The sequence below is a fragment of the Hirsutella rhossiliensis genome (genome assembly GCF_020360975.1).
Source record: "Hirsutella rhossiliensis strain HR02 chromosome Unknown scaffold00004, whole genome shotgun sequence".
Taxonomy (NCBI): domain Eukaryota; kingdom Fungi; phylum Ascomycota; class Sordariomycetes; order Hypocreales; family Ophiocordycipitaceae; genus Hirsutella; species Hirsutella rhossiliensis.
In genome coordinates, this window is record NW_025408670.1 from 4,043,232 (window position 1) to 4,054,827 (window position 11,596).

Genomic DNA, 11,596 nt, shown 5'->3' on the forward strand with positions numbered 1-11,596 from the left:
GGAAGCCGAAACGACGTCTGTACAGTATGCAGTGTCCACCAATCGCCGCCATCACATGCTCCCTTCTCCGCACCCGATGCAACTGCCACGGGCGCTCTGCAGCTCACGGCTGAGCGGCAATGTCCAAGAGGGGGCGGTTACTTGCAGGGTCTTCAAAAACCACTCCACGTCTCGTGTCACTAGAGGACGGCCGCTGAGTCCTGCATCTCGCGACTCACCTGTAGCCGAGACCATGACTCACGGACGTCTCCAAGGCAAGGTGTCCATTGTGACGGGCGCTGCCTCGGGCTTCGGCAAGGGCATCGCGGCCAAGTTTGTGCATGAAGGATCCAAGGTCGTCATCGCGGATATGGCCGACGAGGCTGGCCAAGCCGCTGCTCAAGAGTTGGGCTGCAAGTTTGTCACGGCAGACGTCTCCAGCAAGTCGGACTGGGAGCGGCTGCTATCGGATACCCTGCGCGAATTCGGGCAGCTCGATATCGTCGTCAACAACGCCGGCGTCACATATCCCAATAAGGCAACCGAGGACGTGACCGAGGACGAGTTTGATCTGGTCTTCAAGGTCAATGTCAAGTCCATGTTCATGTCGACGGCCGTTCTCTTGCCCTATTTCCTCAAAGACAACCGCCCAGGCTGCTTCATCCAAGTGGCCTCGACTGGAGGCGTCCGGCCACGACCACGGCTGACGTGGTACAATGCCACCAAGGGCGCCCTCATCACCGCAACCAAGGGCATGGCCGTCGAATACGGGCCCAAGAAAATTCGCTTCAACGCCGTCTCGCCAGTCGTGGGAAACACGGGAATGTCTGTCTCCCTGCTGTACCCACGAGATGCTTCGTGACTAACATGACCGAACCATGCCAGGACGCACTTGTTCCTTGGCAAGCCTGGGACCGCCGAGAACTTGGCGCCGTTTGTCGAGACTGTGCCTCTAGGCCGGCCCTCAGAGCCCGCAGACGTTGCCAATGCCTGCTGTTATCTTGCCAGTGACGAGGCCTCCTTGGTCACCGGCGTCAATCTCGAGGTGGACGGTGGACGCTGTGTTTGAGCCTTGATGGGGACTTGGGAGCAAGTATTTCATTCAAAGTCCCCATACCTGGTCCTTCTGTTCTTGAGGATTTCCACTTGCAGGGTTTGTCTCTGGTTCTTAATCAGATCATCATGAATCGTGCCTCTACCGCGCGCCAGATACCATGTCACAAAACGCTAGCTTTGACGACTTCTGGCCTACTCGCGGATGCAAGGTGCTTGCTCCAGTCAACGCCACAGGCAGGGTCAAGGCTTCTTCTGGCCCCAGGGCTCAACAGCAATGGAATGCCATGGAATGGCCCTTGCCGCCAACAGTAAAGCTAGGAGCGAGGAGCGTACCAGACCCCATATACGCGTATGCGTATCCTTACCGGTTGTGTTTCGACACAAACTGTACACTCGTACGTCCGATAATACCCCGTGCCGACCTCTGACCTCGCAGGTGGAAGTGTCCTGGCTCCCTGCGGGACGGTGGTCACATTGAATAACATTACATCCTCACATTTCAGTATTCAATGGCAAGCGCCTGCACAACCGTGCTACTTCACGTCATGTGTACACTTTTAATTACCGCAGTCCTTGATATTGCATGCTATCAACCCCGTCGAGACCTTTCTTGATAACAAACTTGAATCTGACGCGTGGCCGAGCCGACATGTCGTCTGTAGGTCGATGACTCTGGCAATGGCAGTGTCCAGTCTTCTACTGCATGTACTGAGATAAAAAGAGTTGCAACAAGGCCATCTTCGTTTGTCTCGGACGAGTTGAGTTTCTCAGCGGGTACCCTCGAGACAACTAGACTTGATCACGTTCGCTATGCAGCCGTATTCTGGAAATCATTGAAGCAAGGTACCTAAATCCACAGTCCTCTGCGTTATGCTACGCATCCGTCATCGCTGTTGGGCAGCCTCAAAACAATGCCAGGCAGTTGGGCGGGCTGCTCACGCCCCCCGGCATGTTCAGGGGCGAGCTGGTGACGAAAAACTCCCAGCGGCCAAGGCCTCGACACGTGCGGCTGAGCTCCTCGAGGTCAAAGAGCTCACCAATAGGAACCCCCATGCCGGCGAGGAGACGCTCGTGCAGAAACAGTCCGGGCTCATCGTCCTGGTCCTCTCTGGGATACGACTCCAGCGGCGGGTACACCTCGAACGAAATGGAGTCTCCCGCCACGGCCGCGAATCCTTCGTCCCAGAGCCAGCGCAACATTTCCTCGGTCCCCTCGACGCCGGCGTGGCGGGGGATGGGGTCGTGCGAATAGGCCACCTTGTCGGCTGGGGTCATTTGGGTATCCCATAGCTTCGTCAGGCCCGTCCGGATGAAGAGGATGTCGCCGCGGCGGAACTCAATTCCCTGGTCGCAGGCCATCTGCTTCAAGACTCGGAGCGGGATCCCGTGTTGTGACAGAGGGCTGTACGTTATGGAGTGCTTCTCGGCATATGCGACGTAGTCAAGCAGCACGCCCCTGCCACAGATGCCCTCCGTGGCCCAGTGCTGGATGCCAATGCGATGGTTGGCGCGGTGCGTAATCTCCATGGCCGTCGTCCCACCGTAATACAACCGCTGTGCCGGGTTCTCCTCCGTGGGAAACGGTGCCGAGAAGTGGCGGAGGCCATCCCACTGGGTCGACTGTTGGGGGTTGAAGATGTAGACATCGTCAAATGCCTTGCCCCCGAGCAGGGAGAAGATGTGGTGCTGGGCGGGGGAACGGCTGAAGTTGGCAGTGTCTAGCTTGGTAAGGTCCCAGTTGAGCGAGACGCGGACGCCTGTCTGAATGCAACGCCTGGCTGCTTCGGCGACGATCTCGGGCGTGAGCAGCACGAGGCGTCCGAGGCCTTCTTCCCTGGAGCCGGGCTTGCCCGGCCATACTCGGTACTTGTCTGGCAAGGAGTCGTACGGGACATCATGCAACGACCGAGGCGCCGGGCCCGAGGACGTAGCATGCTCCGGAGCCATCGTGTTCTCCTGAATCATAATCGATCACGTGTATAAGTCGCCCAGGAGAACTCTTGTCGAAGAAATCCTCTAATAGCTTATAGGATCAAGATAAGCCAAAATCCAGCTCAAATATGTACATGCCGCCGTATGGAGAGGACACAGAGCATGAAATGCAGGCTGCCCCATGCAATCATCCAGAAGCACAGCATGATCAGCTGAGTCCCTTGACTACCCTTTGGGGTGGGCAACATATGCTGCCAAGTCCACCAAGTGTGGATGCTCGGCAGCTTCGTAAAGCTCCAAGTTGCACAGTCAAAGGCCAGAATGAAGGTTAGCTTGACTCATTCATTTGAGTATTGGAACTCGCCGCCAGATCCCCACGTATCAAGGCCTCACCGAGAACAATGTGGTCTTGGTAAACTACCAAGGCGTCAAGCTTTCCCGGGCAGCCGTTCACAAAGAGGATTCACACGGCTCAGGAAACTCAAATGACAAGCAGACAAGGAGTCGGGCCGCCATCGCCAATCGCTTCTGCTGCCGTAATGCCGAGAGGTGTTGCCGTCCCAGCCCAGGCGCAGAAGCTGGGGGGTTGCCCGCTCCAGGGTTGTACCAAACCCCGAAGGCCGAGAAGTACGCTTCATGCTCATTGGTTGTCCTGCTGCAGATGATGAAATTACAGTGGTATTTGTACGCCTATGCCGAGTCGTGCGGGGGGATTGTGAACTGGCGTTGAGGGGCATGAGGGGAAAGGGGGAGAGGAGAGGGTGCTGGAATAAGAACCCGCATAAGACTGTCCGGCGACAAGGTTCCATGCAAACCCGGCGACATTCCCGTCGCTTAACTGTTGTCAGGTATATTCACCTGATGCTCGGATCGGCATTTCGGACAGCATCATTCATCAGCTCAAAGGAAAGCTCCGCAGCAAGGGCGACCGTGTGAGCTCGAGAAGACGACGCCACGCATACTTGGAGAGCGCGAGTCAGAAAGGGAGAGGAAGCAGTCGAGTCCGATACTGAACTCATACACCTCTAAAGAGAACAAAAACTAGGCCAAGAGACAAGATGAGTCCCGCCTCCGAGCAGACAGCCAGCAAGCCCGAGCAGTTTGACTGTCTCGTGCACGGCGAGTCCGTCCCGGCCCAGTCCGGCAAACGCTTCGACGTCGTTGACCCAGGCACGGGCAACGTCTGGGCGGCGTGCTCGGACGCCGCCGCCCAAGACGTCGACGGCGCCGTACAGTCGAGCCACGAGGCGTTCCAGACATACTCCAAGTGGACGCCGAAGCAGCGCTCGAAGAGCCTCTTTCAATGGCACCAGCTCATTACCGAGGCGAAAGGGGATCTCGCCAAGGTGCTCACCTCCGAGACGGGCAAGCCGCTGCGGGAGGCGGACCAAGAGGTCGACTACGCCCTCAGCTTCCTGTGGTGGTTCATCGGCGAGGCGGAGAGGATCCAGGGCAGCTCCATCACGTCGGCCGTCGGCGGCCGGCGCGCCATCATCATCAAGCAGCCCGTCGGCGTCGTGGCGGCCCTGGTGCCGTGGAACTTCCCGCTGGTGCTGGCGCTGCGCAAGATGAGCGCCGCGCTGGCGGCCGGATGCACCATGGTGGTCAAGCCGTCGCCCGAGACGCCCGTCTCGGCGCTGTCGCTGGCCCGGCTCGCCGTCCGGGCCGGGTTCCCCGCCGGCGCCGTCAACGTGCTGACGACGAGCCTCGACGGCACCCCGCCCGTCGCCGAGGAGCTCTGCCGGCACCCGCTTGTGCGCAAGGTGTCGTTTACGGGGAGCACGCGCGTGGGCAAGATCATTGCCGGGCTGTGCGCGCAGAACCTCAAGGGCTCGACGCTGGAGCTCGGGGGCAACTGCCCCTTTGTCGTGTTCGACGACGCCAACCTCGCCCGCGTGTTGGAGCAGCTCATGGCCCTCAAGTGGCGGCACGCCGGCCAGGCCTGCATCTCGGCCAACCGCATCTACGTGCAGCGAGGCCTGCACGACAAGCTGGTGGCGGCGCTGGTGGAGCAGGCGTCGAGGCTCAAGATGGGCTACAGCCTGGCCGAGGACACTGACTTTGGGCCCGTCACGACGCCGAGGGGGCTCGACAAGGCCGAGGCCATGGCCCAGGACGCGCTGTCCAAGGGGGGGAAGCTGGAGCTGGGTACCGGCAAGCGCATGTCCGACGGCGGCGGCGGAGGGTATTTCATGGAGCCGACCATCCTGACGGGCGTCACCGACGACATGCTCATGAGTCGCGAGGAGATCTTTGCGCCCCTGGCTGGCGTCTCCGTCTTTGATACCGAGGACGAGGTCGTGGCGCGGGCGAATAAGACGAGCATGGGCCTGGCCAGCTATGTCTTCACCAAGGACGTCCACCGGCTGTGGAGGATGTTTGAGAAGCTGGAAGCAGGCATGATTGGACTGGTGCGTCATTTCTTTTCCTTCTTTCTGTATCCTATGCCCCTGCTTATGGCCGTTTTTCCTTTTCTCCCCCCCCCCGTCTCACTTTTTTGCTCTCTCCTCACCGGTGCTTTCTTTTGGTGCGTTGCTTGCTTCTACCCCCCCCTCCCTCTCTCTCCCGACTGATTGGGTCGCGTCCTATTTTCTTCTTTCCAGTCTCTTCCTTTTTATTGTCCCTCTTATTTGGAGAGGGCAGGAGACCTAGAGCTTGAAATCTGCACGGGACACAGAAGTCTTGGTGCGACTCGCTAACACACACACCCCGATGTTAGAACACGGGCGCCGGCTCCTCCCCCGAGACCCCCTTTGGCGGCATCAAGGAAAGTGGCTGGGGAAAGGAGAGCGGAAAGGACGTGGCCGTCGACGAGTTCCTGGTGACCAAGTGCGGCACGCTGACCATCGAGGACCATTGGTGATGAGGCTCCGAGGCTCCTGACCTGGGAGGCGGACGAGGAGAAAAACAAGAAAAAGTGCCCTTTTTTGTGCGACGGTGAGGCCAGGGGGACTCGTCAACGGCGTGTGCTTGGCCGGGCCGGTAATCGTCATTGTTACGCTTGTTGCATTGTCCGCGCTTGCCGCCTCGCCGCAGACGACCGCTCAGGAGTTCTTTTCTTTTTATATTATCGGTTTTTCTTTCTTTTTCCCCTGCTTCTCCATCAAGCATCATGCTTGTGTAAGTGTGCATGCTATCGCCCGCCCCGGCACCCCCGGGGTCAAACAGCTGCGCCATGCGAGCGCTGCTTATTCACATACATGTATCTACACACCACTGCGTACAAAGCAACTCCCTCCCGTAGTTTGTTCCAGGGACTTGGGTTTTGGGTACCGAAGCTGCGGCACCGTGGAGACATTTAAGGCGGCTGTCCCGGTTCGCGCCGCGGGACTGGGGGCCTCGTTTCCGCCCTCCCGGCCGGTCCGTTTTTTTCTGGGGGGACTGGAGGGGCTGAAGGGGGATTTGCTCTTCATTTACTACTGCTTCTATTTTCCTCAGCAGAAACAAATAGTCATAGAGTTTGCTCGTGCTGATAAACTTGCATGCCAGACCCGGATACGAAACAGGCCACTCTCCGCACCGCCAATCGTCCCCCCCCTGTCCAAGGCCAAGGCTGGCCTGAAACCCAAAGACTCGGGCGCTGCAGAGCGTGCCTTAGGTAAAGGCGATATAGGGCTCAGGGAGTAGTGCAGCAGCATGTCCCAGTCTCCCTTTCGGAGGGAGGACGGAGGGAGAACGGAGGAGGACGACGGCGACGAGGAGGGGAAAAAGAAAGCGTGGGGGCAGGGCGGCGAGGGGAAAAGAAGCGTCGACAACTGGGCCAAGAAATGCCTTGGGTACCAATGGCATGTAAGAAAAAAGGCTGCTGACCCCTGTCTTGTGTGGATCGGGGCATCTTGCATAATGTCGACGGACGAGTCGCGGCGCCGCAATCCATCGCCGGCCGGGCCTCGTTTCCCATTCCCCGGTCGCCCTACTTTAGTAGCTGCTTGTATCGCGAAGAAGGAAGAAAAAGGTTTGACGCTCGCTCGTTGTCGAAACGAAACGGGCAATCGGCATCCATGGGTCCCTCCCTCCCTCCATCCCCTTTCCTCCTTTGCTCAAGCCTCACTCCATCCATCCTTGTCACGACCAGTTGTTACCTGGCGGGCCGGCCAGCCAGCCAGCCTCCCACAAAGCAAAAACAATCAAACAGAGATAAATAAATGGAAAATAATTAGCGGGGGGGACTGTTGCTGGCTTGTCGGAGGGAGCACAGCAAACCAGGCATCTTCAAGGAACCAACAGGCCCCCATGCCGCGGCGGTTCCCTCGACGATTCTTCTCCCCCAACGCGCCCCCGGGAGGCGCCATCCGGGCCTGTGTGAGGCGGTGCCTCCGACATCATGTGGCTCTCTGTGTCGACGAGAAATGAGGCTCGCAGAGCAGCCCATGATCCGGACGCTGCCGGCCGGCCGTTGGAATCCCAGGCCCCCGTGTGCGCTCCAGGGGCTGGGAAATCCGTCGGCTCTCGGGCCACGCGGACGTCATCATCCCATATGGCCGACTGCAGCATGCTGTACGAAGCATTCATCTGCACTTCTGGTATCGATGTGTACCAAGTATACGAATACGCCGCGGCAAACTCCTCCTCTCGCAAACCCAAACTCCTTGCTGTGTCGTTGCCGGGTGCAGACAAGGCCCATGTCCGCGGGTCCCTCCCCCCTCCCCCCCCATGCCGGTTTCCTCACGCTCACCTGGGACCGCCGCCGCTGGAGCATAGGTTGATTTTGTGTCACCGTTGGCATTGGCGGTATGAGCAGTCTCCACCGTGTCCGCCGTCCTGGCGGCGCAGGATCATCGGCGTGCACTTCTAGAAGCTCAGGGGGTTACACCGGGACATGCCCCAACTCACCGCGTTGGATACCGAGTGCCCCGGGCGCGACACTGGCTCTCCTCGGCCGCTCACCGGAGCGACGGTTCCTCGGGCACGTTTTCCCATGTATGTATGTACTCGCAAATGGCGGTAGTGCATGCATTGCTCGTCGTCCATGTGTACTCGCCGCGCCGGAGCTGGAATCCATTCGTCCGTACCAAGTATATGCATGCGAGATACAGGCACGATTAGGTTCATCGGGGAGCCGTCACGGCCATGCACCGGGCCCGCATATGCTCTCTCTCCCTCTCCTGCTGTCGTCCTCTGTCACCTCTGGCTCGCCTTCCACGGTCGACAAGCAAACAGTACAGACCCCCTGTGGATCCTCAACGGGCCTCGAGCTGAGCTGCTTGCGTAGGAAATATGGTGTAGCACTAGGAAATCGCCAACGAGCAAGGGGGAGGGGTCGGTCAAGGATGCCATGTCGTCAGGGGTCTCGCTGACTGCCAAGGGTCATCACGACTTCGGTACTCGCACTCCGTAGTGTACCTAGACTGAGCTTAGCAAAAGGACTGCCATGCGAGCTTGTGCGCCCCTAGCAGGCAGCTCTTGGGACGAGACTCACCCACTGCAGACCGGGGCTTAAAAATCTCAGACATGTCCTCCGAATTTCGTCCCTCTGAGCTCTCTCATCGACCAGAGAGAAAAGTCAGGCTGTCCGACGCTGTGCCTGTTACCCAATTGCGCCTCTTATAACTCGCCGCTCCTGCTTTTCGCCGCCCTCTCTCGTCCGTCTCCACACCCGTTGCCTCTATCTGACAGCCTGGACCTGCTCCGCCGCCTGCCCACGTCTTGTTGAGAAACACTCCGCCGAGGTTGCGGCCTTGATACTTCTCCAAGCGGCCAAACCACACGTTATAAAGCATCAGCAGCCATGCCTCGCGGCCCCTATGACACGACTGGCGTGGTGAAGCCCAACGCTCCCAAGCCGCCCAAGCCTTCCTGACGGGTTGAAACGGGGTGGACCGGGCCTTACTGGAAGCTCGACGGGTGGGTGTAGCCTCCAATTCGCAGACCAAAGAGGCTCCTGGATGCTGACGTCTTGGTGCAGCGACTTGCCCGTCTCGACTGAAAGATGATGCCGACCGATCAGCTCTGATACGTCTCGAAGCGTTGGCGTTATGGAAGAGATCTTGCCCTCCTCGCTTGTTGTCGTATTGACAATTTTCTTTCATTGTCCTCGGCGTCTTCTGATCTTTTTGTTTGAGAATGACTCGGCCAAAAATAGACTGGGAAAAGGAGAAGCGGAAAAATCCGACAAAAGTTTGGCATTGGGGAGGTTGAAATCCCATATTAGAATCGGTCAGATACACGAAGAGGAGGGTTGGGCTTCTTGGTCAGAACCAGCACCAGCAATGGTAATAGAATGGTCCAAGGCGGCAACGCCAACGGATACTTTTGCTTCCGTCGAACCCTCATTTCTGGCACAGAATCGCGTGAAGAGGACATGGAAAGCGAGAGCTAACAAGACGCGGGATTGCTCCACAGTCGTGCTGTGTCTCAGGTCCCTCTCGTCCTTGGGTCAAGTCCGATCGGGAGCAGCCAACATCTCGGAACTGAGTGCCGGGGCTTCTGTAGGTTGTCTGGCTGCTACCACGCTGCTGGGGGCGGCCCCCAGACGGGAAGGGGGACCATCCGAAGTGGGACCCAGACGCGGAGAGACAGTGGAGGAGCCGAAGCCGTTGGCTATCTGGCGCAGTCCACCGAGCTTGGGTATGATGTGGGCCTGCTTGAGCCTTGGCCATCGGTCGTTTTACCAAGACAAAAGAGTCTCCGTCTTGCTGCTTGAGCTCATCGATGGACGACTTGTCTCAACAAAGCCGAAGATAGTCACAACCACGACCATGTCTCGTTACTCAAGTAAAGGTCCAGACAGGTCAAGGCTTGACGTCAAGCCAAAGGACACCTTAGGCTCTTAGAGGTCATTGATCGCAACCTGGGCACCAAGTTTTCATGAATACGGGTGATTTAATATAGCCTCACTAACCATAACTACATAAAGATGCCTTTAAGTTCGAGCCTATATTCAGCTGGTGTCAAGCTCGTCAGCAACATGTCTGTCATTGGGCTGTGTCGACTTTCTTTCCTTCTTTCTCGTGCTTCAATTGTGCAACATCAGGCGCTTTTTGTAGTTTAAATACTTTGTATCTGATCGTGTAGGGTACTTGCATGCTGGTCAGTTACTACAAGCAACATCCCGTATCCGCCTCGCCTCACGTTGCCTTGCCTGATCACTTGCAGGGTAGGGGGACATGGTGGTTAAGTGAAGAGATGCATCAGGAATCATCTGTAGCCGGCACTTGTTGCGGTGAAAGGCCTCTTGAGATGAAACGGGGTGCTTGGAAAAGAACCAGTCAGCCCTACACGTACCGGCATGCCTGGGTTCAATGTTGGTACCAAGAACGGACGGAGGATCGAATGAAACGATCGAGCCAAGACTACAAGACGGCTGGAGTGAGGTACTGCGGCAAACACTACTGTACTTGTCCAACGAGCAGGCTGCATAGCTTAGCCACTTGCTTGGCTGCAGCCGCAGTCCAGGTCGAAAAGTCGGACGATCGCCCAGCACCAGGAGCCTGCATAGCCCGGAACGGCCAAATGGCTACTGTGCCTCGTGTTGCTGGCGCGGTTCGATAGCTCTGCGCTCGGGCACGCCTGTAGCAGGCATACCGAGACACAACGGATGTAATGGAGAGACGGACCAATAACTTGCAACCGTCAGTGGGCGACGCAGCCTCAGCTCCTGCAAAGACAGACTCTCGATGAAGACTCGAGGCAGCGAGACCCTGCTGGTGCTGCATACGTGGACGTGCATATTCACACCACCCGCCCGCCCAAGAACCCGTCCTCGGTGCCCGTCATCGCCGCTGCAAAGCCCTTGGTCCCATTGGACCCTCTCCGATTTTCCTCTTCCTGTTCCATGTTGAAGGGTGGGGGCAACGGAAGGCTGTGCCGGGGAGGCCTCGGCCAGCGTGAGATTCCCAAAGGAGCCTTCCCATGCCTTGACTCACCCATCTGTGCCTGGCAAGGGCCGGAGTGTCTCTCTGAGAAGACGGGAAATCGTGGGATTTGGTCGTCGGGGCCACGACGGGCCTCGGAGTATCGGGACCTGACAGCTGACGGCCTTGTTGCCTGTGCGTTGTAGTTTCAGACTTGCGGATGCGATTCCTATTCGTGATGTTCAACGGCCCGCCCCAGACGTGCGCTTCGTGTTACCTGAGCTGAGAAAAGTATTTTGTGGCGTAAGGAAAGGGAGCCACCTTGGTACAGCTCGGATATTCTACCCGGACATTGGATGATGGGGGTTATCTGATACCGTACGTAGGGCTTCCATAAACAAGGGGTGGCACGATCGTGATGTGCAGACTTGGTGAGGGCAGAAACCACGCCTTATAGTTTGTACACAATGTACGGAGACGAATGCTGTAATTAGTTACTTGAAGGCCCCGTTTCTGCACAATGCGGCACAGGACTCTTCCCACGAGACAATAGAACGGCTCGGTGTCTCGCGGGGCATCCGCATGTTGCATGGGGGCCACTCCAGCCAGCTAGGGGTCGAGCCACGTTGATGCTGCTATGACAGAATCACAACCGTCGATGCCGCATGTGACGAAATGACACAGTCACTGACTGCGTCGTACAAACATGGCATGGGAGATATGCGCTGTCCATGGCTCCGTAGAAGATGGAGAATGTCCGGCACAGTCAAGCGGGCCATCGAGAAGCGGACTTAGATGAGACGTGCATTCGGTATAATTACTCCCGGTAGTCAGGC

At 57.8% G+C, this 11,596-nt stretch overlaps 3 protein-coding genes across 3 annotated transcripts; 2 read left to right on the forward strand and 1 right to left on the reverse strand.

Annotated features, from left to right (window-relative positions):
• Nucleotides 1-232: 232 nt before the first annotated feature.
• HRG_04704 (enoyl-(Acyl carrier protein) reductase domain-containing protein) lies at nucleotides 233-1,048 on the forward strand (the record flags this gene model as incomplete). The annotated part of the gene is made up of 2 exons (XM_044863175.1): nucleotides 233-804; nucleotides 865-1,048. The coding sequence occupies 2 exons, from the start codon at nucleotides 233-235 to the stop codon at nucleotides 1,046-1,048; spliced, it is 756 nt and encodes a 251-aa protein (XP_044721789.1).
• An 890-nt stretch (nucleotides 1,049-1,938) lies between these two features.
• Nucleotides 1,939-3,000, reverse strand: HRG_04705 (putative cyclase domain-containing protein; the record flags this gene model as incomplete). The annotated part of the gene is made up of 1 exon (XM_044863176.1): nucleotides 1,939-3,000. One exon carries the CDS (start codon nucleotides 2,998-3,000, stop codon nucleotides 1,939-1,941), a length of 1,062 nt encoding a protein of 353 aa, XP_044721790.1.
• Nucleotides 3,001-4,025: 1,025 nt separating this feature from the next.
• On the forward strand, nucleotides 4,026-5,830 carry HRG_04706 (aldehyde dehydrogenase family domain-containing protein; the record flags this gene model as incomplete). The annotated part of the gene is made up of 2 exons (XM_044863177.1): nucleotides 4,026-5,378; nucleotides 5,687-5,830. The coding sequence occupies 2 exons, from the start codon at nucleotides 4,026-4,028 to the stop codon at nucleotides 5,828-5,830; spliced, it is 1,497 nt and encodes a 498-aa protein (XP_044721791.1).
• Between the last annotated feature and the right edge of the window lie 5,766 nt (nucleotides 5,831-11,596).